The sequence below is a fragment of the Dunckerocampus dactyliophorus genome, chromosome 7 (assembly GCF_027744805.1).
Source record: "Dunckerocampus dactyliophorus isolate RoL2022-P2 chromosome 7, RoL_Ddac_1.1, whole genome shotgun sequence".
NCBI lineage: Eukaryota > Metazoa > Chordata > Actinopteri > Syngnathiformes > Syngnathidae > Dunckerocampus > Dunckerocampus dactyliophorus.
In genome coordinates, this window is record NC_072825.1 from 14,455,782 (window position 1) to 14,483,434 (window position 27,653).

General features: G+C 39.6%; 1 protein-coding gene across 7 annotated transcripts in view; it reads right to left on the bottom strand.

The window, feature by feature from the left end:
* znf407 (zinc finger protein 407) overlaps nt 1-27,653 on the bottom strand; it is a 191,083-nt gene that overhangs the window by 114,922 nt on the left and 48,508 nt on the right. For all 7 annotated transcript variants that reach the window (XR_008571946.1, XM_054780923.1, XM_054780921.1 and 4 more), the window contains exon 5: nt 7,061-7,135. Coding sequence is in view for 6 of the 7 variants with exons in the window: in XM_054780923.1 (XP_054636898.1) it covers nt 7,061-7,135 (75 nt within the window). In the remaining variant the exon portion in view is untranslated. The remainder of the gene's footprint in view (nt 1-7,060; nt 7,136-27,653) is intronic.

The window sequence follows — 27,653 nt, forward strand, 5'->3', positions numbered from 1 at the left end:
AGGGCCACAGTGGGCCAGCCTCAGAAAACTTGAAATTGGATCTTTATGAATTCCATCAGAGTAAGTTCAGTAATGCTGTACACCAATTAGTAATTTGTGCTGTATGTTCTGTATGGTCAGCATAGAGACATAAGTTTCTTATTTTTTTCCCCCCTGTACTGCGTTCTGTGGCTGATACAAACAAGAACTAACTTTAAACAAACAACATATCCCATAGTGAGTGCAAATATCCTGAGTTACTTTGAAGTTAACATTTTCTTGCTCTGTTTCTCTGTACTAATCTCTTGCTTACAGTACCAGCAGCATGGGACGTTACTGACTGCTGCCCTTGGGTGGCTACAAACTAGGCCTTACCACCCAACATCAAGACAGAGAGACAAAGTGCTGACACAAGCAGATAAGGGAAGGAAGAAAGAGAAAGATGAAAGAGCAGATTCATTATCAATAATTAAGGAAAAGGCTTTATTATAATGAATTAGAAGCTGTTTTATCAACTCTTATCGCTCTACAGCACAGTTAACACAATTCCTTAGCCAGCACAAATAGAAGTTCTGCACGCACTTATGGTTTCATGCATTTTTGTGTGTGTGACTTGACCCCGGCTTGCTCTGTGTGGTCCATATTGCCACCATGCTGACTCCAGGCAGGGCTCTTCCGCCCTGTGTCCCTATACAGCCTGCACAGTCAATATGGCTGTACGGTGCAGCATGCTGGGATGCGGCTGCGAGCCCAGTTTGTCGTTGCAAAGCCAGATGCCCGCTTAGCCAAACGGCGCCCCTGGCACAGCCACTTGACCACAGGCAAAAATGTTTATTGACATTGTCAGCCAAACTGCACATACACTCTATGGGCAAGTATGAGTAAGTATTGACACAAACCACCTAATAAAACAATCATAGGTTGGACTCATCTTCTTAGTTCCCTAGAATCTCAATTCTTAAGCTTAGACATTTTGGACAATTGTTGGCTTCCAACCTCATGGGCATTTTTCAGGCATAAAAACCATGTTGTTTCCTTAATGGCAACTACACTATGGCTCCATCAAATGCCAACCAAACCATGTGCAGGCTTTAGCAATTAGATAGCTTCAAAACAGTCAAATCATTCTTACCAGATGCTCATATTGTACCTTTTTTTAAACTTGAACAAATATATCTTTCTTCTGAGTTGTCAGCACTCTTGTTTAAGAATGATGAGTGCATTAGTTCAAGTAGTTTATTATAACAAGCATGAAAATGGCAGGCATTTTAACAATTACCTATAAAAACAAGTATGCGCGACAGGTCAGTTGTCTTTTGGCGCCCTGTTTTAAAATAACTAATTACAAGTAATTGAGTCAAGGTCACTGCTGTCAGTTACTCTCGCTCGAGCCACTCCCTTGTTTTTGAAGTGATGACTTTGGTGCACCAGCACGTGAATGCATGTATGCACACACACAGTGGCCATGAAGGTGTATTAAGGAAAGAAAAAATAGGTAGCTTTGCCAAAATGAGCTGTGCTGTTTTAAAAGAGGTGATACTTGTTGAATTAAAAATATTTAAACTATTTCCAAGACTTTACTCAATTTTATAAACATATTTAATTAGCATGAATAAAACATGAATGGATTGTTTTTTTCATCCCACTACATCAGCTTGATGCACGTATTAAATCCATGTCATCTGCAACAAGATAATATGGTAAAAGGAAGAGCAACTAGAACGTGTTTTTTTGTAATAACAGACAATATTTAAATCACTTCTGAATGAATTACATCCAGTCACAGGTCAACAACTGTGGATGCTCCTCATGAGGATAAATCTAAAGCAGTCCACATATACTGTACAGTCTATACTGACAAAAGGACAAAAAGGCTTTATCAGCTTAGTGCCTCTAGTGAGAGATGGTAGTGTGACAGAAATGAAGACCTAGTTGTGTCACTTCATAACAGTTCAGCCCTCTTTTCCTCTCTCGTCTGCCGCCCCACTCAACCTCCCATTCTGGTTCTATTCTCTCAACAGGGGGTGGAAGTACACATGTGACCAGTAGGGCAAATTACTTAAAAAAAAAAAAGTAATACTGTACAGTGGTACCTTGGTTAACGTCTGCCCCGGTCAGCGAGTTTTTTGGTTAAACAAAACTTTTGCTGCAATTTTGCCTTGGCTTGCGTTCGCCTGCTTGTTTAGCGTCCAAAATACTGTCCGGTTTGTTTCCGCCGCCATCTTGGCTCACACGCACACGATGAGGGGGGTGGGGAGTGGGCACCATTTTAGAACGTTTGTAACAGAGTAGTATAAAGATACGTGACCTAACAAACACATAGACCGCACAAAAGAGAAAGGCGAAGGACAAGGGTGCCAGACCTGCAAATTTTACGGCTTAGAGAGAACACAGTCGTCATTTCAGAAGTATGTAAATCTTGGTTTGGTTTGGTTTATTTGTATTTGAACATGCATGAAGGCTACAATGGAATACATGTCATGAATCATTTCACAGTTCCACATGTCCAAAAGGAGTAGGAAGAAGCAAAGCTTATTTAATCCTACCCCCCATCCATTCCACATCAATAATAAATAATTAAAAACAAGTATGACAGAACAATAAGTATAATGATCAAGACTTTTCTGCCTTATATTTAGCAAACATCAACTTCTTGTATTGTTTTTTTAATTTGCTCATCTCGGTACATTGATTGAGTTCCTTACTCAGTCTGTTCCATAGTTTTCAGCGTTGTCCTCACATATAAGTGTTTCAATTTTAATTTTCCTCCAAGATCATATTTCTCCTCTTTTATAATCTTACAGCTCAGTCATGGACTGCGTGCACACACACACACACACACACACATACATACATGCATGCATACACACCGTCGCGTGTAACAATCTATCAACCTGGCGGCGCATCGAGGATGACACTGTGTTTCTGCCTGTCTCATTTTACATCCATAAAACTAATTTCGGCTTCCAACAACAAAAGTGTTCCACTGTAGCATGTTCGCGGCATCCACAGTCAAACATAGCACACATAAGGCATCCTCGCCGGCGCACTTCCATGACGTCACTGCAGCCAGCATTTTTTTATTTTTTTGTATTTTCTATATTAAATGGCAATTTACATGTTTATTGGTTCTAGAACATTGATATTTAGTTTGATATATGCAGCAGAATAATGTCTTTATTTTGTGTTATTTTGGGAGGGGGGTCCAACAAAACTATTTAAAGTGATGTTAAATGTTCACTTGTCCATTCATTTGTAATTTGTAATTATTTTTGCATCATTTTCTGTATGTAAAACTATTAAATGATTAATTGGATTTACATTATTTTCTATGGGATAATCTGCTTTGGTTAGAGTCCGTTTTGCTTTGAGTCGGACCTTCTGGAACGAATTAATGACGCGACCCATGGCACCACTGTATATTCATGTAGTTATATAGTAACTATATTGGTTATATTTACTAGTTACTTTCCCCCAAAAGTAATTTCAATAGTAGTGGATTACACCTTTATAAATGCAATTACCAGTTACCAGGGAAAGTAAGTATTGTGTTACTTTTCTGAAAAGCCTTCAAATATCTCTAAGAATTGGGATTTAGCTTTGTGGTTTATTTCATGAGAATAGAGCTACTAACAACAGATGCGGACAAACACTTTGCTATGGGGCATAATGTACACTTCACATGTATTTTCCTGCTTTTTACATAAATTATTTTGAAGTAGTGCCTGTACTTCCATCCTGAACATGCCCGTTTTAACACGAAAGACCACTTTGGAATTGCCATTGTTGCAACTAGTTCTCTTGTGTGGCTGCGGCGCACTGAGGTTTGTAACATCGCCACCCACCTACCTGTGGTTGGTGCACCTGCCATGAATATGTACTCTACCTTTAGCCAATAACAAATGTTAGATGTTGGTCATGGCATTGTAACATTTGAAATAGTAATGAATTACATTATCCGTTACTGAGCTTGTAACACCGTTACTGTATTTTTAATGCTGCTACTCCCAAAAATGCGTGTGACTAATTATCTTGGAATCTATGTCATTAGACTTAATTTTAACAATTGGGTGGCAGTGACTTAATGAGTTTCACTACATCAGATTTTTTTTTTTTTAAAGTAAAAAGGAAGGAGAAACTGTCTCGAAACAAGAGGGTTGGCAGTTTGAAACCAGCATCCTCCATCCCAGTCACTGCTGTTGTTTCCTTGTGCAGCCCACACTGTTGTATATGTGTTGTAAATGTGAATGAATATTTTGCTGGTAGTCAGAGAGGCCGTTGGAGCGAATTGGCAGCCATGTTTCCATCAGCCTACCGCAGGACAGCTGTGGCTACAAATGTACTGATTACCACCAGCAGTGTGTGACTGTGGATTGAATAAATAATGGGTTGCCAGTGTAAAGTGCTTTGGGTGTTTAGAAAAGCGCTGTATAAATTCAGTCAATTATTATTATTATTCATGTGTACTATATACTGTATATTCTATTGAAATGACATGTAGCAAAGAGGAAACAGCATTGCGGTTTGCTTGGATAAAAATAAGCTACATATGACTAAGTTGAATGATCAGTTTGTGAGTATAAGGGAAGTGCTGCATTTGTCAGTGATGCACGTGGCTATGAAATACTGTACTTCGCCACTGGACTATGACAGTAGAGTGCCCACTAGCTCTTCAAATAGTGAACTAATCTATGGACAGAAAAGGCTGTTTTTAGCAATTTCATTCCAGTCTACAGAACTTTAAACTGCTCACGTACCCATCCCCTTTTGGATCTGACAAAAAGAGCGGAGTACTAGTCAGGTATCGTCCTCATTTTGTACCGCAGCTGCTCTTTATTTGAACGCATCTCCCCAGTGTTCTAAAAATATCAGGTGAACAGGGCCATAGACATGGTGATGAAACTGCTTCTTTGACACTGTCCCACTGCAATCCATCTTTCCAACGCCTGCCAGCCAGCATATGTGTACTATTGGCTGCCCCCCTACAACAACCCTCATCGCCTCTAAACCCACTCCCTCACTGGTCCCCAGTTGCTAGTTCAGACACCGCCCCGCACACACATATACAGTTTCCCCCTCGGCTAGTGTCCTAGTCTCCAGGTCTGGGGTTTGAAAAGCAGTGCAGTTATCAATCATCAAGACAGTCCTATCACATACGGAAACAGACGCCTGCATGCCTAAACTTTCAGTGGAGGCAACAAATATTGATCCCCTGCTGATTTTGTAAGATTACCCCCTTTACAAAGACATGGCCAGTCCATAATTTGCATGGTAGGTTTACTTTAACAGAGCATAACACATAAAATACAGAAAGAAACCAAGACTATGAAATAAATAACAATAAAATCATAGATAACACACTTTATTGTAGTGAATTGAGATCCTGCATTGCCTACAAGGTCCCCCTACTCAGGAAGGCACATGCACAGGTGCATCTGAAGTTTGCCAGTGAACACTTGAATGAACACTTCACTTGGGAGAATGTGATGTGAGACATTGCGTTTCAAATTTTATTTACAACCTATACTTAATGGGTTTTTTTTCTGTATTTTTGTTGCTATTCTGTCTGTCTCAGTTAAAATAAAGCCAACAAAAAAATCATGGTCTGTCCATGTCTTTGTAAGGGTGCAAACTTCACACTTCCATCATGTCTTCTTTTTCTTGTCTCCTCACTTTATCCTCCATCCTCTGTCTTTTCTTCCCCCAAACCCACCCAATGCCCTTGTACTAATTAAGCCGCACCCTCTTAGAAATATGATGGTTAATTAATGATGAGATAAAGCCTTTCTGCAGAGCTGTCGGTAAAATGATGACATTGTGCTTTACAGGTTTAAAGACACTGAACCCGGTGATCGATCTCCACCTGAGAGGGATGCATGCCGATGTGTGCATGAGGGGTGTAATAACACAAAAGATCTGATACCAGAAGTAGAAAAGTAAGGGCAAGGTTAAAACTGATGATCCTTTGCAAGCCTGCTTGTCTGAGTGTGTCTTGTTTCAGTTTGCTAACCTTGGGTAAAAAAGGAAAAAAAAAATAAAAACAACGTGCAAGCTAAGAAAGTTGAAACTAAAATTAATTGTATGTAAATTGTATGGCTTTGACTTCATTATTTACAGTGTAAGCCAGTCTGATTTATTCTGAAAAGCCATGAAATATATATGGGTACGTATCTGCATAAACATATTCATACAAATAAGATTTGGAGTTTCGAGCTAAAATCGCCTAGTATTAACAGTTAGCATTTTATACATTTCAAATGTGAGAATGTGATCAAATCCTACTTTCTAAACTACATGATAATTGGAATAGCAAAATAACACAATGGATCGACTTACATACCAAAAGTAAAGCCTCATGAAATTTCCACAGATTAAAATGTGTATGATGTTAATGAAGCTCTTGCTTGGTCATCCAATCCAAATGTATTCTAGCTGGACCATAGAAACCATAGACATTTGGTCACCAATATCTGAGAAATGGAGAGGCATATCAGGTCCCTTGTCTACCTTGTCTTGTCTTATGTGGCAGCTTGTCATTAGCGTCAATTTGGAATGAAAAATGTGGTTTGCTTTTATTCTGGGGGCCTTGTTTGACAGATTTCATGTTTAGCATCTAATTCTGGATTGTCAAGTGGGTAGGAGGTGGGTGGTTTGGTTGGACTTTACAACGCCATCTCATCTGTCTTTTCCACATCGACACAAACACACACATCAAGAGCACAGCTCCGTTTCAGAGGGATGGAGCCATGCTGTAGATGTTACACATACACAAAAACACACATACTTGTACACAGACATAACTAGCAAGGAAACATCATTCACCTGTAATTCAAGAGCAAGACCAGGAAGTAAGATGGGGAAAAGAACCAGATAATGTTTGACAGGAAAAAAAGTAAGCTGGTGGCCAAAGAGACAAACAAGAGGGCATTTAACTGAAGTGGGAAATGGAAGATCTCACACTTAATTTGACTTGAAATATTGCCTTGGGGAAGATGTTGTGAATCTATATGGCTTTAAAATGTCATTCTTCAAACTTTGCTCACGGTAAAGAAGTGTAAATAAAGTATTCTGCAAACTTTACCTCTCTTTACGTTGGCCAATTCCATGTTTTCCAAGTAGGTGGGTACTGAGGTGTTTCTTCATCACAAAGGCCCATCTTTAACAAACATACAAAACAAAGAGGAATTAAGAAATTAATTTGACACTAAGCAGTTTCAATATGTTTGTTCATGTAAAACAGCATGGCTTAAGTGGGTTAATCAAATAAATTCTCTGCAAACTTTCTTAAACTCAACATTGTAGAGAAGTGGTAATTACCTGCAAAAAAACATTTTAAGATTTGAAGGTGCGTATAAGTTTTAACCTATGCCGAACAAATACATCATATTATGGCACTGTTATTAAAACCCAAAGTTTGACCCGTTAAGTGGGATTGACTTGTAATTTTTCACACAGCTCAATGTGCTCAAAACAACCAATGTAACTTTCGGATGTTTTGCCCACACACACATAGCACTTTATTTATTTATTTATTTGTATTAATGTCTCTTCTGTTTTTGTTGCTTAATTTATTGGTATATATGTTTATGTGTTTATGTTTCTTATGTTCTTATTCTTTCTTGTGTTTTCTTTCTTTTCTTGGGAGAATGAACAGAATAAGATTTTCATTGCATGGTATAACTGCTGTTTTATCATGCACATGACAAGAAAACTCTCTTGAATCTTGAATCAAATACCTGCCTGTCCTTATTTGTTCACGTCTGTACAGTTGTATGCAAAAGTAAAGTCTTTTTGCACAAGTTGCAATAGTGGTCAGACAGTCAGACAGTCGTGTGACTGTGGGCACAAGGTGCCACATGTTGTGCGTCAACATGTTACGAAACTGCACACATGCACACACCTAAACACGCGCATGTGTCTACAGTACATCCAGCAGCATGCATAGTTGCATACCAAGTATAAAATCCTGGGGTGCCAATAGGTCCACAGCAACCACCATGTTATGACTTTGTTGAGTTTATTGTGTCTCCTAAACAGCACATGAAAACATAATGAAGGGAAGACAGGACAAACTACTCAGACATCCAAGCTGCTTCCACAGTGTTTTCATCCCCTGGCCTTTTCATTTAGCACCCATCACTTCCAATTATTGTGCAACACAGAGACAATGACCACATCTGAGAACTGAGGATGGAGCTACATGAAAGAGGCCAAAGGGAGGGACAGTCATGTGGTTGGCACTGTCACTAAGAAAACACTGGTCCTCCTGTACAGTGCCCCTTCCAATTCTTTTCACTTGTCCTTATTCTAACTCGATAGTTATATTATTTTATTTTTTCCCTGGTGAGCCACTGTGTTTTACTATTAACTTTTGGAGCCAGTCTATGATACAACAAGAGCATAATTATTTCAGAATTTACACTGCAATGTCAGATTGAACTTACCCAACAACATTGGGACACACACATACACACACACACACAAAGTGCCCCTCCCAACATGGGTCGTGTTCATGGACCCTGAGGCAAATGCTAACTAACACCACCATATTAATATTCAAACATTTTCCACTGTTTTACCTCATTATAATCACTCTACATTGACTCAGTCAATTTCTAACTCAATCCATCTGGGATGTTGTCTTAAAGCCAAACTGGGAGACTATATCAGAATTTTACACAACCAACAGGGAGACTGACAAACTCAAAAATTTTAAGAGTACATCAGCAGCTAAACATGCCTCTGATGGATGGCCTCGTTTATAAGAAAACAAACAACTGATTTAATATATTTCGGGGCAGGTGTTGGCGAAAAAAAGCCTCAATACAACCAAAAGTAAATGCAAGGCCTTCAGACCGCTTCATGCATGCTTACTTAAGTCATCGTGTTTAGAAGTGAAGAAAAAAATTAGCTTGCAAGCATCTCTGTTAATTATGTATTACAGCTGTCCTTCATAAACCTAATTACAGAGTGCTGAGAGGCAATAGGGGGAATTTACATATGTGCATGAAAGACAAGTCATATGCAAAATATGATTTTAATTAGCAGTCTTTGATAGAGAGTGGTGCAAATCAAACTGACATGTTGTGAGATCTCATCTTTGCCTTTTCTACTAAATAAATCCCAGAATAGCACACAAGGAAGACGTGGTAAATGCCCTGTGGATGATCTTTGCACAAGCCAGACAAACAGTCTGACAGCAGAAATGCACTTCTACATAAACACAGAAAGGAACAATTCAACGCACAAGTTACAATTAACATTTCTTCTTTTTTTTGTTTTGATCGTTTAATACAATACTTTCTGATACTGATGATACACAGGTTGCAGAGAAATATTGAAAGAGATGCAAACCAATTGTTGTCACTACCCAATTACTCATGCATACTGTATATGCACACAACCATATAAAATATCCAAACATTAAAAGGGAAGTGCAATTGCATATTCAGACACGTGCTTTAAGTGTGTGTATCCGCTGCCATCCAGGTCAAGGCCTCAGCTTGTTGTCCGGCTGCCTTGGGCTGCATCATCAACCTGAACCATCAGCCTTGATGGTTATTGTAACAAAGGGATACTTTAACATGCCATTCATTCGTATCAATCCTCTCCCACCCCCCATGAAATGAGCTAATAAGGCTGTGCCTCTGGCCTCCAGGGAGGCTCATAATATCCATTGCAGATATGAAAAGAGAAAGACAGAGGCTGTGGTGTTTCACGTTCGACTCTCCCTTCAGACTAATCGCAGCGCCACAGCTCGTTAGGTCCGTGACGTGCCGGAGCTTTACCGATAAGCAGGGGAGACACGGCTCAATTACCCACATTTACAATCTTTCTCTCTCTTTTCCCTCCCACCGGCTGACGATCAAGAGATAACGTGTCAATTTTTGATACAAACAACTTCATTTGACTAATGGTGTTCCTCGATAGGCCTATCTACAAGTCTGGAAGCGATGGAAGATCTAAGAAAAAGCCCCAAGCAGCATTTGGCTTAGACATATTGTTGTCTAACCCCAAAACCACACTCACTCCTGGGTGTTGTGCACAAAGCATGCTGGGATAGAGGTGGATCAGACATGCCAACTTTTAATGTTACTTTTAGCTAAGGAAAACATGAGGAAGGAAAGCACCTTTCTGACATTTTTGCTCATGAATACTTGATTGATATTAATCATCGATGTAAAACGTAATTACATTGATGCCTGTAAATCATGCACGTCACTTTTCCATTGGCAGATACTAAAGTGTACATACAAAATTCTGATAAAAGGTTCAGATGTTCTATGCAACCAACTAGCACCTTGAGAACACTAATGGACAACAGTCCCATTAACTATGCTGGACTTATTTAATCCTTCATTGGAAAAACCTTGGAAAATAGGCATTGTTTTTCGTGACCATTCATTCCATTCCAAATCATTCATTCCTAACCCAGTGAAGATGCTAAACCTTGGCGTGGAAGTGGAGAACTGCCATGACGGGGAAAGAAAGTTGAGGAGCACTGAGCTTAAGTTCTAGCACTGGGTTGCAGCTCGTCTTGAGGAGAGGCACCAAACATGAAAAAATGTGAAATGGTCTGCTGGGCCCAAAAGAAATGAGCATGTGCAGGCTCATTCACAGCCTCCTGTGCCTGTCCTAATGATGGCCTCCACCTGCTGCTTTAATGTCACAGCTGGATCGCCCTCCATCCCTCACTGACTCGGCCTGCCATCAGCAGCAGGTAGCTCCCCCTCTGCACTCCTCTCCCTCACCCTCAAATTACGATATTTTGTGTTCCTTTACTTCTATCTTTCTCTGACCTGATAATCCTCTGACACATCCACTGCATATCTATCAATTATCATCCTCCATTTATGTTGCTATTTTTTTATTTAGTTTTTTGTTTTTCAGTACTTTCTTGGCCTCTGCAGCATACTTAATCATCACGTCTTTTTTCATTCAGTTTCAGTTGGACTGTTATCCTGTGTCCAATCATTGTTTGTTTAGTCAAGGCCAAGGTGTTTATAGAAATTACATGTAATTGAACTATTCCCTACCTCTTGACCAATTAATGATGTGAATGTTGGCTCTTTTGAGGGAACTGGTTATTTTTGACTCAACTGCCTTAAAAGAGCTGGCTCTTTTGGCTCCCAAACGGCTCCTCAGAGTTTCTTTTTTTTTTGTTTCTTAAATGGATATCTTACCAAAATACATATAAAATGATTTTGTAATGCAGAAATGATTGTGTGTATTACTGTAACTATACTGTAATTATTTACAGTGAAACCAACATCAACATCAAATAACCAAATATAAATTAACGTGCAAAACTAAAAGGAAAAAGCAGCATCCAGGTAACAGTTTTAGCCTTTAGTGAAGCTTCAGAAACACAAATGCCTCCGCTTTTGTTTCTTGCTGCTCAATTTCCTCACATGTCCAGCTTGCTTGTGTGTGTGTGTAACCCATCCCTCTTCTGCTTAATGTCGACACACACGACACCACAAATTTTCACCAATCACGTGCGTTTTTAACAGAAAAAAAGACGAGAGAAAGAACAGTCTTCCGTCATTCACTTCAAAGAGCCAGCTCTAGCGCTGTTTTGTTCGCCAACGACGCATCACTATAAACAAATAGTTCATGAATCTGTGGTTTGGCTAGACCAGGGGTCACCAACGTGGTGCCCGTGGGCACCAGGTAGCCCCCCACGACCACATGAGGTGCCCGCAAGCCTGCTTTTCATTCGGGTTTTCGGTTAATAATAAAGAACAGTGGAAAGAAATGCATTCTGAAATACAAAATGTGAGTTGTGGGCACCAGCATTTTCTTAATGTTCTGGTAAAACAAGTATTTTCGCTTTGTTTGGGTTTAAAATAAGCTCTGAAAATAAATATTACAAAAATGAGTAGCGCTTGGCCATTTTCATTTTGTAAAAGTAGCTCTCACAAGGAAAAACGTTGGTGACCCCTGGGCTAGATCCTTGGGCTACTCCTGAATGTTAACTCTTGTACACTGTACACTTACATTATCGTATATCCCAGCTTGCGTAATAAATAGGGGTGTCACGATACACTCAGCTCACCAGATGAGATGAGCCGATACACAATACTGGATTCACAAAAAACAAGACATGATGATATTTTACTATTACTTTTAAGAAATCTACAATGACAAAATATAGGATTGGAAAAACAGGCTTTTTTTATTTACCTGAGTCAAAAAAAACAATGCACGTACATTTTGAAATGTTAGCATGTATGATCCAAGCACTTCTTTCCACAAATTAAAACAAAACTAAATGTCATACAATTTAAAATAATGACGGTAGTTGTAGCTGCTACTACTAATCATTTACGTTGATGTGTAATTTTGGAAAGACGCATGTAAAATAGATTGCAGATTGCAGTAGATTACTTTTATGTCTATGCTAATTCTCATGATGCCTTACCAGGAAGTAGGTCCGAATTAGACTCTACTATCACATGTTTTGTTAGAAGTCATATGCAGCAATCGTGTTTTGATCTGACTAATCTTAAGTAGATTTAATCAAATGTAGAATTACTACAGATTCTGATAGGATATTAACACCGTGGCAGCTGTTGAACAACAACAACAAAAAAAAAAACATTTACACGTCACGAGTGAATGACGCTGGGAACGCTGAGAGCAGGTAAGATTGTAAAGTTTATAGTGCACATAAAGCACTTGATGTGCGATTCCAATCCTGCCTTGTGCATTGCCACTTCCATATTACGTGCATTATCATTCATAGTAGCGATGCCATAGTTCACGGTCTGATTGGCTTCTGGCTGCCCGATTCCCACGAGACAGATTATCTCGAAACGAGAAATACTGTCATGTAATCCCGCGATCTTTCGCGACACGAGCTCTCACGACACCGCAAGTAATAAAAGAAAAAAAAATCTAAAAAAGAACTCTTCCGAGTAAACAAAAGCAAAGGATGTCTACCTTGTTTACCTTTTTCTCCTCACATAAATCCATCCTCTAAAAGTGGAAACACGGTAGGTAAGTCAACATGTCTCATCTGGGTAACTTTGACAAGCAAGTGAATTGACAGAAGAACAGAAACTGACACTTGGCTGACAGCAAGCCTGCAGCAATGAGACGTCAGACAGACATATAAACAGACAGGAACAAGACGACAGAAGATAAGATGTGTTGATAGACAGAGTGACTTCCTCATGACAGGAGGACCCAGGAAAAAGAACTGAGAAAGTCTGGATTCTACTGAGTTTTACAGGCTTAGTTGAAATGATGTTCTACAAGGTTTGTGTAGTTTAGTACAAAGGAAAGCAAATTCAGTATCACTTCTGCAGAGGTAGCAATAATCAAATGTAGAACGTCAAACTTATATCCACCTTATGCATCTGCATATGCCTGAATTTTGTCAAAGATTCAAGCACGATTTACTCCCAAAACTAAACAAGAATCTTTCATAATACACCTTTTCCAAATCCGTTCTGCAATTCAAACTGTGAGCACACCAAATACATTCCTAGCAACTGTATGCCTATACCGTTGATATGGCTAATAAACTTGAAACTTGAATTTGATTGTTTTTTTCCTTGACCTATGGCCCGCCCCACTTTCAAGATTCAAGATTCAAGAGTTTTATATGCACAGTAAAACTGGTGGTTCTGCTATGCAATGAAATTCTTGTTCTGTTCAGAAAGAAAGAAAAACACAAGAAAATTAATAAGAACAGAAGAAACATTAATACCAATAAATTAAGCAACAACAAGGAGCGGACTCAGCACACACCCCTGTGGGGTCCCAGTGCTCACAATTCTTGAGCTGGATGTGTGATTGTGGACTCTGACTGACTGGGGCCTGCCTGTGAGAAAGTTAAACACCCAGTTACACAGGGAGGGTGACAGGCCAAGTGTGAGGAGCTTATTTGTGAGTTTGTTGGGGCTGACTGTGTTAAATGCAGAGCTGTAATCGATAAATAGCATTCTGACATATGTGTCCTGGCCCTGTAGGTGTGAAAGGGCTGTGTGGATGGCAGTGTTGACTGCATCATCAGTGGACCGGTTCTGGCGATATGCAAACTGTAGAGGGTCCACAGTGGCCGGGATGCTATTTTTGATATGGGCCATGACTATCCTTTCAAAAGCACTTCATTACAATTGGAGTGAGTGCTATAGGGCGATAGTCATTTAAGCAGGTCACTTTGGAAATTAAGTACTTTTTTGAATAATCAAAAAAATATACAAAACCAATGCATGCCCAGGAAACTCAATCAGAATGAAGCTTGCAGATAAACCGCATGAAATTTGAGACGATACCAGCAATGGCCAACCCGGTTTGCAGTGCTGTCATTGTGCGTGATGAAAGCAAGAGGTGACTTGGCATCAATATCGCTCAGGCCTTAAAGAGACCCGCGTATAGAGATTTCCCAATCATGTAACAGATATAAATAAATAAATAAAACATCCAAATTGATTTTGTTTTCCTGCCTGTACTGGAGCAGAGCAAACACTTGATTTACTCTAAGATGATCTTGATAAAAACAAAAGAGACGAGTGTTTCCTTGACAAACGATCAATGTCAAGGCTCTGAATGAAACAGACACCTCTCATTTCTGATGCTTCGTTTTTGAGTGTGTACCTATGTGCATGTGTCCTCTAGTCTAAGAGGTACATTAAAAGCTCACTTTGCTTCACCAAAGGGGTGTTTGGATCATCTGCTGAGCCAGGTGATGGGGCTTGACGGATTGATTGAGGCAAAGTTCTCATCGACGGTGGCGGCGCCCCATAGAGTTTCCAGCTTCAGTGCACACTGTTCCATTAAAGGATCATTTAGAGGCAGAGCAAGTTCCACCTGCATTTATGCAGTGCACACTCTAATGTGAGATGAAACAGACATTTCCAAGCTATGGGGAAAGGGGGGGAAATGATAATGAAGAACAAAAACCCAGTCCCTTCCCAAAAGCATATTTCCATCTTCAAGAGAATGGCAATTGATTAAGTAATCTATTATTGATGTCATCCTCGTGATGTGCCGATGGCAGTTTCAGCGTTACAAAGCCTAAAGCTCAGAGCATTATTGTAATGTTGAATATTAGGCTACTCAGCTTCATTATATTTTCTAATTAACTGCATTAGTTTGGTACTCAGATCTTAAGCGAGAACTTGAAAAATGCTGAAGAAGAGAGAATAACACTGTCTTTTGTTTCAACATCAAAGGAGAGGTGTATAATGAACAAGGTATGGACAGTTACAAAAAGTCGGCAAATTGGGCACAATCAGCGATTAACTTTTCTGAATGGGAAAAGAAAACCTCATCCACAGCATGGTGGAACATACATCTTAAAGGAAATATATTGCATACTAACTGCCCTATGTTTCTTTAGTGTGAAAATCGCATTTCAGAAAATAAAATGATTCAAAAACGCTGGTTAAGGGTTGTTAGCCCCTCTTGCTAATACAACTCCCGTTTCCCTCCCCTCTTTTCTTTCCAAACTCTCAGCAGAGCAGTTAAAGGTATGACAAATACATGTGGTTTTCCCTTTCCATTCCACTGTGCCGTGTTAAATCATTAAAGAGAATTCCTGCTCATTATCTCTCTAAACAAAACTTCTCTTATACCAAATAAATCACTGTTGCACAGCGCAGCTAACAGCCGTGAAGGGATAAATTACAAAGCACCGCACTGGCAGGACTGGTATTTTAAAAAGCTGGCTGCACTATTTCTATGATGTGCTGTAATTTGTAATTCAGGTTTCCTTGGGTTTAAAGAGATCTCTCCAGGTGTGTGCCGTATTGTGGAATAGAATATCAAGTGAAAAAAACGATCCTACGTGTCTGTTTATTTAGTCCATACTTAATTACGGCATTGTATGCACTAAAGCAATTGCAAAGTAAAACCATTTACGTTTTTTTTTTCGCTTTTTAATAGAAAGCAAAGCTTTGGCAACAAAAGTGAAATTTGTTTCATCATATTTAATTCATTTGCCCCCTTAAGTAAGATATTGTGCAGATGGATGCATGCTGAAGCTGTGGCATTTTTCCTCACCTTGCAATCACATGATTACTTAATATAAAGTATCTCACAAGGGAGTACACCCCTCACATTTTGGCAACCATGTTATTATATCTTCTCAACGGACAACACCAATGTTGCCCCTAATTTTTCAAGTGTCTGAGCATACACATAAACGAACTGAGCATTCCTTGGACCTCTGTGAGCACCATCAGACATGCACACTGTCGTATAGCACCTGTCCAAAACCTGAGAACTTTAGGTCGTCCAACTCCCATTCTGTCGTTTTTTTGTAAATGAGTGGGTTCAAAAGGATGTCAAGCTGTATTTTCACAATATAGCTTTCTATATTGTCAATCTCAGATAAAACAAACTGTAGGATCTATCTCATCCAATTAATGATCTGACTTTTCTACAAAACCCCTAGTTTATATTTCATTTCCCATTCTTTCTTGTTTACCATTTATTTTGTTAATTATGTTCCTTTCATTTCTTTATGTCCTTTCTGTTTTGCAGCAGCCTGTTGTGGCACTATTTCATTCTAGACATTTACTTGAAATTGATGCCATATTTGTTGTATATGTTTACTTTTGTCTACATAAAAAAAAATGTAATTAAAAAAATTTCTTCCTAAAAAAAACAACCATCTTCCGGTCCCTTCAGCAACACTTGAGCGAGCTTGGCATAAAACTTCCTGTATCCGGTAAGGCCGTCCATCAAAAAAAAAAAAAGCACACAAGTACTACATGCACGCACACATTCACCATAATACGGCTTTAGCAAGCAGCATTTAGCACTCTTAAATCCGCTGCCCCATTACCTATACACTACCCTGCAAAAAAACGGCATATACTGTACTACGTAACGCACTGTTGATGAATTGATTGGCACCAATGGGGTCTTACCATTGGCTGGACAGTGTCCATCATCGTGTTATATGTTGTTACCGCTTGTTGTCCCCTGTCACTCACGAAGTTGCATTGCAAAATGGTACAGAATAAATTCTTACAGGATGTGTTTATTTTATTTACAGCTCAGGTTGGTTTTTATTTTGTGCGCCGCATAGAATTGCTGTGCGCTGAGAAGGCTGGAGCACTGCATGATTGCGCAGGTGAGCACTTTCGACCAAACACCGGACAACACTAGAAGGGAAACTTGGCTATAACTTAAAGTAGTCGGTGTTACTGGACTTCCACTCCTCCATGATGACGTCACAGAGCTGGTGGACACCTTGTGCTTTTCCACCTTCCTTCCACTTGAGGCAGTGGCTGTTTTAGATATAAGTCACATTCGGGCAATTGCCCAGGGCAGCATTCTCTAGGGGGCGCCACAAAGATTAGGGAAAATAAAAAGATTCATATTGATTTGCGCTCAGCGCCGCCCTCCCTCCATTCTGCTCACATGAAGTGGATAAAACCAAACTAATGAGAGACGGCGAGAGATTATCATCACAAGCAGACGTCTCTGTCAACATAAACAAGGAAGTCAGGATGTGAGTGTTCAATGCATGGATGCATTCGAGTTAGAAGTAACGCAATCACAACATCGTGAAATCCTGGCGGTAGCGGAGGTTTCTGGGGCAGTTAGGATAATCCAAAATACCGCTTATAAAGAACATACAAGCATACAAACCCTTTTATTCGTAAAATCACATGACTTGGTCAACTTTCAAACAGCTAAAATTATGCATAAAGCCATCAATAATGATGGTTTTGTGCATAATTTTAGCAGTAAAACAATTCTGGACAATGTTAAAAAAAGTTAAAAACCTTCAGTATTTCAGTATGTGGAATCACATTATGGAACAGATTGAGCAAGGAACTCAAACAATGCACTAAAACGAGCGATTTTAAGAAACAGTACAGCAGTTGATGTTTACATAGTACAAGGAAGATACATACAATACTTAACATACAATGCTAAGTCTAATCACTCTTACACTGACCACTAACTCTTTTGTCTGTACTAACTTATTGTCAAACTGTTCTGTCAACTATTAACCATTTTATCAGTTATTATCTATTTGTCATTATCAAGTTAAGTCATGATTAAGTCTGCTATATAATTACTTTGCAGTAAGTATGTACAGTATCTTGATTGTCATTGCACCACACTGTTATATTGCCATATCACTTTCCCACTTATTCACAATTGGCAAAGACTACATTTGGAAAACAATAGGTGAAGAAATGAATTGCACTAATGTGAACCGGATGAGGGGTAGAATTAAATAAGCTTTGCTTCTTCCTACTCCTTTTTGGACATGTGGAACTGTGAATTGTATTGTGTGACGTACGCAGGTGTAGCTTGTATGATGTTTAAAATGAATTAAACCATTACCACATCAATTGCTAGTATATTTGCTCACTTCCTGCATTCCAAATGTATTTGTACTTTGCCAATTTTGAAATATATAAGATAAGGCAGTAGAACAATGCGGTACAATAGCAGACAAGGTTTATAATCACTGTAGGTAAATTATGTAAGAGACATTAAATAATTTCAATATATACCGTACATTCCAGGGTTTAAGCCACTACTGTTTTTAAAACTTTGAACCCTGAGGCTTACACAGCGGTGCAGCTAATTTATGGCTAATACCAATCTCGTGACATCTTCAGAATTACTACTGATTGTTTAAATGTGCCAGTCGCGAGTCAGTGAAGAAGCAGTAGCTCTTTGGCAGGAGCCAAACATGAGCTATAAGCGCACCCACAACAAGCTTGTCAACGCATTGGTTGTCAGTGGAGGTCATTATATATATTAGGGGTGTAACAATTAATTCACTACATCGATGCATCGATTTATATTCCTACGATCCAACTACATCGATGTGGGTCTAGCAAGTTTCCATTCTGGACGGCATATCTCGATCTAACATCATTTGAAAAGGTAATCAATCGTTGAATCGATACTAGGAAATAAAGCATTGGTTTTCAGCACGACAGGCTTTATATGAATGTGCAATGTATGTTTTTTAAGCACATTTAATAATAAAGACTTCATAAAGATGAAAAAGAAATTCAGTCTGTGCCTGTGATGTCATTGTCTTCCGGGCATGTAGTGGTCATGGCGTCGTAGTGGACCTGTGAAATACAGTTTTCTTCTTGTGGTCAGTTAAATCAATTCAGTCAGTATTCATATTTAACTCGTCTGTCTTTATTTGAAAGTTTTTTCAATGATATTTACGGGGACAATATGCAAAGTAAAGACGTTTTGTACACCTGGTAGTTTACGGTCAAGTGGCAGTGACGCTTAGCGATATCATCCAGCACGGCGTGTTCAGGTCAAAACATACGCTTACATATGCGGAAACAATTAATGGCACGCACTTGCTTGTGACGGGGCGGAAGGAGGCAAGAGGAAAGGCTGGGAAGCCGTAATTTTTGTTGACCGTTTATTCGTTTACACTCGCATTTCTTATTTATTCTTCTTTTGCATTACTACGTTTCCTTACACTGCTGCACGCCATCTGCCGACGCTTCACATGTGAAGTATCTGTTTGCTCTCCCGGTTTGGTGTCATCATTATCAAAGATTATTATCATAAACCCACCACACCACGGTATCCTGTTCAGTGTCTCTGTTAAGCGTGTCATCAAGACGGAGGACCCATCCCGACCCTCTCAGTGACAAAAGGTGCAAGGAAGCCACATTACTTGCTAGTTGTTGCACCGTTCTTTCAAATGGCTGCTCTGATCAGGAGGATTATCAGCACGAAAGCCCCTGCTGCCCGTACAGATAGTTTCAACAATCAATTGAAGATACCATACCACATTCATTTGCTGAGGAATTTGCATAATGCCCCTCACATTAGGGTGCAAAATGCAGGTTTGGATTTCACTATTTAAAGTAAATAATTCATCACGGCAAGCTATACCAACCTCTGTTCATCCCGATTTTGTATTGCATTTTTAAATAATTGTATTCTTAATTTTATTCTTAAGCATGTCAGCATTTATTTAATCATTTATACCTGATTCCTTTACAAAAAACAACGTGAATCTAGGAAACTTTATTTCACGGTCACACTGGTTGAATTTTTAGCTGAAAAGTTACTGAATCGATTTAAAGTTACTGAATCGTTTCGGATCGTTCTAAATGAACTAAAATTTTATCGGCAACCACGAATCGTTATACAAATTCAATCGTGATTAAAATGAATCGTTACACCCCTATTACTGTATGTACCCCATACAGGAACATAACAGTCGGGCTCACTGTGTCATCTTTTAAAAACACTTAACTAACAGCACTAAATTCAGCACACGGAAACTTCACACTCAAAAGGTGTGTATACAAATATCGAAACATGTCCCAATGTGACTTTAAAATAAAGAAAAGGCCAACATTTTAAATGTTTCCTATAATGCATTGCGTCTGAGCTACGCATTCATTGGGCCACTGCGATGACATCACCTTCCTCCCCTCACCGTTTCCCTGTCTTTTGGTCCTCTGGCTTCCTCTGGTGGACAGAAGCAGTATTGCAGCCATTTCCTACAAGTATGCTGAGTATTCTCTCCTCCAATGAAATGGTTTTCTCGACCAAAATGCTTTATGGGAATACTTTAAAATGTTGGGGTTTTGTTTCATATAAAATTTGGATTGTTTCTATATTTCTGAGGTACAACGTTTGAGTGTTATTTGCAGTGTGATAAGTTTGTTGTTGTGTGTAAGACAAAACTGTGAGTCAGTCTGGTATATTGAGTGACCTCCTGCAATTTCCAATGGGTTGACAAGCTTGTGAGTTTATTCATAACGAGTCAGTGCGCATCAAACAAAATAATATGAGACACAGCAATGATCATGATGAGCTAAAAAAGCAATATAATATAGCAGATGCCTGCCATCAGATGTGGTTTTGATTGTTATAACAGGAAAACACAACAGCTTCAACTATTGTTACAGCGATTAATTAAAGGTAAAGCCACAAGCCAACCCTCTCCTTCCCAATTCTTTACTCCCATCAGGGACGCCCCCACCACCTCTCTCTGGCCCCCAATGGGCAGATTAAACTGCACTTGGGTCCATTTACAACGGCAAGCTTTCCCTTCTCTATTCCTCCTGGGGATAAAAACCAACAGTAGCCCTAAGACACCCCCACTTAAAAAAAGAGGAAAAAAGACAAAACATGATTTATTCAGTCTGTTTACTGTACACTATCTGCCTCTCCTCTGAGAACAAATTAAATTTATGAAAAAGACGGTGTGGCGAAAAAAACAAAAAATATATCAAAATAAATAATGAAATCACATAACTAAAAATAAAATTCATACAAATCGGTACAGCCAGGTCGAACTTTCTTTGTTCACAGCTCAAAACAAATTAAATAATACAAGCCAAGCCTGGCCATAAGATTGCAAGGGACATAAACAGTTGAAGAGTCAGTATGTTCACATGCGCACAAAAAAAAATAAAATAATATATATATATATATATATATATATATATATATATAGCCACATCGCATTCAAATTTTGCGGCTTCACTTTGTCATAATTTTTCTAAAATATATTAATTAAAAAATCATGCTTGTCGTAAAATAATGCCTATTAGTCAAAAGATATGCACCTTTAAGCACATTTTACTTTTTTTTCACCTACATAAAGCATTTTCAAGCATAAAATGACTACATGAACTAAAATATACAACATACAACAAGATTCATTCAGAGATGCTATCTAGTATTGTACACTGATCACTACTGTAGCTGTCAGTAATGTTATTGTAATGTTCATTTAGGCACACAAGCATCAGACTTGACCTCTGAAACAACAACTGTAAGGTGACTTTAAGGGTGTTATTTCATGTTTAGAGGACTCTAACAATGTTAAAAGGCATTATTTGTAATTATGACTGACTAGACGTAGAGTGTGGATGGGGAGGAACTACGTATACAAAGTGCAAGTTCACTCTGCAAATGCGAGATCTGTCCTTTTTAATTGGCTGCTTAAACTCAAATAACTTTGTTCAAACACTGGAGTGTATCCTGAGAGGTTTGGTAAGATGTCAACTCTTAGGTATTAAAAAACCATGAACTTTCAGGACATTGAGCAGTTGTACTAGGAATATGCAATGCACCGTTAAAGTGGTATTATAACTGCTGTTGCCTCCCACTCAAATTGAACATCTCTGTACCTCCTTGAAAAGATGCATGCACGCTCACTCACAAAGGATGTCTTTGTTTGGCTATTGCTGTTGTCTTGACACCCACCATCTGCCTCCCCAGTAACACAGAAGAGTGAAGAGAGGTTTCACTCAGGATTTTGTCCCCCTATGCACACTTTTTTTTTTGTCAAACAAGTGTGTAGGCCTCCTATCCACTGAATGAAATATTAAAAAGGGATGAAACGGGATGGGGTTTATCAATAAACCGTGATAACATTTCAGAGTTAACTGTTTCAAAATTTAATTAGCGTAGTTTTACTATTCAACATGTTTGGTGTCTGAGATTCCAGTGTTCAATCAAAAGTTGTTGCCAGCTGTACAGCAAATGTAAGAAGAAGTCAGATACACATGTGGGTTACATCAGAGACATTTTTCCGTAGACAAACTTAATTAGGGTCAAAGTGCAGGCATATCAACATCGTGATAATACTGGTCACAAATTGTATGGAATGATCACACCTTTGAGCTCTACTTTTCACTAAACCAAATTGTTATGTTCCCTAAACATGTTCAAAAACAAAAAAAACACCAATCTCTCATTCAGTCGCACACATTTAAAACCCACGCACACATACAGTAGCTGTGTTTTGCGTACATGTGTGCATCTGTGGGTGCCTGATGGTGGGTTGGAAGGGAGTCCCCCTCAGTCACCATCTACAGACATAAGATGAAATACAGAAAACAACCACTCAAGAGTAAATGAATAAATAAATAAATAAGTAAATAAAGTATGGTATGCAGATGAGGGTGACGAAGCCTCCATTCTACAATGTACCCACCATTCATCACTTGCACATGCAAAGCGCCGTCTCCGGTCCTTAGCATATTCGCATATTGTTCGCATTATAATGAAGGCTTGCATGCAAATCAAGACGACCTTTTCCTTTTGGCTTTCCTTTTTCCCCCCCTCACGTTTTTACAACTTTACATTAAGAGGTAGGGTGTGGAGAGTAGTGGCTGTAATAGCTATTACAGCGACAGGCTGAGTATGTGACGTTGTGATCTAAACTCAGGGACACGGTAATTAGGCTAATCTATTACCAGAAGGTAGCTGTCAGAGATCTTTATGGCAAAGGACGGACTTCCCAGACACTTTATTTATTAAAAGTGTCTGTGGTCAGTTTAATCCACAGAAAAACGTGCCAGCACAAAAATGAACAGTATTATTGGGCCTTAAAAAGGCCCATGGACCTCTGAGGTGCATGCAAAATATAACTGCATATAAGTTAAGGCACGTGTCATGTTAAAACAAGGTTGGGATTGATTCCATACCACTTTTCAGTGAACATTACGGCTTTTTAGAGCCACACCAACACTGTTCCACTCTAGGTCGTTACAAACTTAACTTTAAAGTGTGGACAACTAGGCCGGTATACTTGATAACTTGAAGTTTATTGCTGTAGTCTCCCAACTATAAGAGAACCATTATCCATTTTCAGAGAGACTGAGTCACCAATGTGTGGATGCTTTGTTTGGGCATGCGATTCCGCCGACTGATACGCTGGCAGATGGTTAGTTTGTTAGGAATACTGTTTGGTCGTACAATAACCAGTGTACCACAAATAGTGTACAAAAACTGAGATATTTTTGGCAATCATTTTTGTCAAAACCCAATCCTACGAAAACCGGGCTGTAGGAATCCGGAAGTTCCACTGTATAAATTAAAATTCTCATATACTGCAGCAGGTGACCAATGTAGGGGTTAACCCACCCCCCCGCCTCCTGTCCACCAGGCGGAGTCCTGGGCTGTCGGCTGGGTTGTTGGCCAAAGGTATCCTTCCTTACTGTGACTTTGAACTTGCTCGGATAAGGCATAAATATTGAAATATTGAAATGAAAGATGCGGCACACACATAGGGTGGGATTTGTGTGTATGTACTGTGACTGTGTGTGTCTGTAGTATGGGGAGTGAGATAGGGAAAAGGCGAAAGAGACAGGAAGAGACGATAGACGAGGGGGTGGGGGCGGGAGATGAGACAGGAGGCCCACTGAGAGAAGAGACAAGGCCCTCACCCCTCTGCCAGGCTGTATTCTAGGAGGCCGACAGTTATGGATAGGAAACATTACTGCTGCTGGTAATTAAAGCAAAAACTAATACTGTCTGTTGGATGAGGGGGTTTCATAGTGAGCATCCATTTGTCACTGCTGCACACTTGCAGAGGCCAGATTAAATCTCTCACACAGTGCCGCTGCATACGGAGGATCTATCATCGATCTATCCATCCATCCACTTATCTATTCATTTGATATCAGAACTAACAAGGTAAGTGTGAACAGCCAGTCTCAGCTCTCAAAAGTACATATACAAGCTCCTACTCGAGACTTCTTAGTGAGGAAGTTAGCGACTGACTGAATGACGGAGTCTGGAGTGGCAGTGAAAAGGCCACTGGCTGGGGTGGGGGGGGGGGGGGGGGGGGGGGGGTAGGAGTGGGAGTAGGAGATGAGGACATGGAGGAGGGGATGCCATGGCACCAGACAGAGGGGATCGGTGACACTGAGCGTGTCACAGGGTGACGGCTGCACTCTGCTAGGACCAGTAGCCCCTCCAGCGCTGTCAGTGGAACCGGCAGCTCCAGATAGTGACACTACCAGCCATACTGACAGGCCAAACATGACTCGTCTCCACTCTTGCTACAGACAAGGCCTGACGGCATACAGACACACGGGGGGAGGAATAGCGCGCATAGATGTCTCTTGAACTGTACAAACAGAACATGGTTTCCGGATAATGTCTGAAATGCCACGATTTGAGACATTACTTGCAGCAGTTGTGACTACGTACAGATTTAGATATGATGCCTAAAAATACCTATCACTACCCTGTCCTTTAACTAAAACTATGACCACCTGATTTGGGTAATAAAAAGTGTGCTTTCTGACATATTTTAGACTTCTGCTTTGACTCCAAAACCCCTCCTGATGCTGTGTTGTCAATTGTCCACATTGTGGGAAGATAGGACAACATATTGTTCATACGCAGCACACTTATGGTGACTTCAAATCCAAATGGAATGAATAACAGAACACATTTTTGAGTTTGCATATGGGGTGTAGAGCAAGTGGGAGCAAAGAAAGCCGACAATGATAAGATATAGATGGAAATATGTTCTGAGGAAAAAAAAACAAGGTTGGGAGAAAATGCCTGAGGGGAGAGTGAAGAAAACAGGAGAGAGAAAGAGGGCGGGGATGTAGAGGACTCGGTGAGGGACTGTGCAGTGGTGAGACTGATCGCTGTTGATCTTCACGATAAGCGCTCCCGACAACTTGTGACCAAAGTGGCGCTTCGACACTAATCGGCCGTGAAGGCTGACCTGCAGCGAGGCAGTGCAGTTCAGTTCGCATAGGGCTGCCGCTGCCGTGCAGACGAGATACACCCAGACAGGAGACGTTCAGGCATCAAAACTCCCTGAGAAATTGCGACATAGTTTCAGTGCACTGTGAAAGGAGCATAAGAGGGAAAAACACAAGCAGTGATACTCTGTGCTCTTGGCAGTTGAGGCAGACCTATCTGGCTGAAGATGAAAAGAGAAGGACAGAGGCAAAAGAGAGGGGGGAGGGTGTCTATATGAGAAGGGGGGATAAATATGAGGAATAAAAAAGACAGATCAATGTTCGATCAATTGGAGACCAACCTTGAACTGCATGTGCTAAACCTCAGTCTGACTTCAAGGGTATGTGTTATGCATGCTGCATACTCAAATGACTCGTCAATGAAGCGTCAACTGGTTGAAACAAAAACTTAATTGATAAACAATGCATATGCATTATGTTTGGTCATGTTGGCAAACAAATGGTACATAATTACCAAATATTTTCTCTGGACAGTGTGCCAGTCTATCCCAAGGATTCATTCATTCAGAGTATTTTTAGAACAAAAGGTAATGTGTGTGTACACCTCATATACTGTATTACATAAAATCCATACAATTACTTAATATTTTTTGAATATGCCATGATTAATATGAAAAACAATCAAAATTTGCCTTGCCTTTTGTAACCAATTTAAATAAATCAGTTTAAATGCTGGACCTAAAAGACAACGTAAACATTTCAAAACATACACAGTAGATCCCCACTATTAGCGGGGTTGTGTTCTCTTTGCAAATGGCAAAAAAAATACCCAGAAAAATGGCTATTTTGACACCGCAACACAAACCAACAAAAGGTCATCAAACATCAAAGTGCAACAAAAAAAATAACACAGTAAGTACTACATGTGGAACACACAATGTACAGTAACTGCACCACATGGACTATGTGGGTATAAAAATAAATGCCTACACATTAATATGCACACAAAACTATTTTATATTCATTTATAACTTGCAAGGTATGCTAGGTAACTTCCTTTTGGGGAAGTGTGTACATGGGCTTCCCATCATGCCTTCTGGGTTATAAATGTAAAATAATACTGTTCTGCATGTATATTAGTGTGTACTGTAAGTGTCTATTCGATACCCACATAGTCCGTGTGGTACAGTTACATTGTGTGTTCCAGATGTGTTACCTGCAGTTTTATTTTTGGTTTAATCGTGATTAGTTTGGTTTGATAAGCTCCTGTTGTGTGATGCATGAGTAAAAAGGGTAAATATCAAGCTAATTTATTGAATGTAAAAAAAAACACCTCCTCAAGCAAATTGAGATTTGGCTGTGACTATTTTCTGAGCAACTCCAAACTCTACCAATGTAGGGCAAATTATATGGGTTGCGAATGCTGATTTCGCAAACATGTGGGGATCCACGATACACACTCATCTCTCTTGTAATACCGGGTACTTGACAATGTTCAAATAAAAAACTTGACATGGGAAGCGCAGGTGACCAAGGAATATATTTGGTATCAATACCACTGACTTCCAGCCGACGATGATCCCAGCTTCTCAAGCAAGAGTCAAGCTGCACAGACTGGATCAATTCAGGCGAGAAATCACAGGGACGGCTCAGAATTTGGTCATTTTTCAAAATAAAAAAAACCCTGGGAGACTCTTTGATTGTCGATTGCATCACAACATCAATGTGATACCCACGAGCACCAGGCAAGAAATCAATGGGTCCGGGGATTTTCAACATGAAGAACGTGGGGGGGCTCATTTTACAAGAAGAAAAACACAAAGTGACTAGATTTAGTTGTAATGTTACAGCAAATATAACATACACATTTGTCAGTAAATCAAACAAAAATAGTACAATTGAAGAAGTATGTAGTTGTCTATCGTATGACAAAAAACATGATGATCAATGGGTAATGCGGTGGGTATAAAACAAAAATGGGATTTTATTTTTTTTTTTTTTAAACTGCGTATATTTCACTTCACTTGTGTCTTTTTGTAATGGTTGTCTAAACTGTGCTGTTACTGCTGTAACTTGCAGAATGGTCCATTAATTCATATATTCTGATACAAAAGGGCTGGTAAAGTGATGGCAAATGTAACAAAAAGATAAAGTAACTAAATGCCTCTCTAAACTAATGAAAAAGCTACAATCAAAAACACAATAGAGCTGTGTCAACATACGGCACACACACTA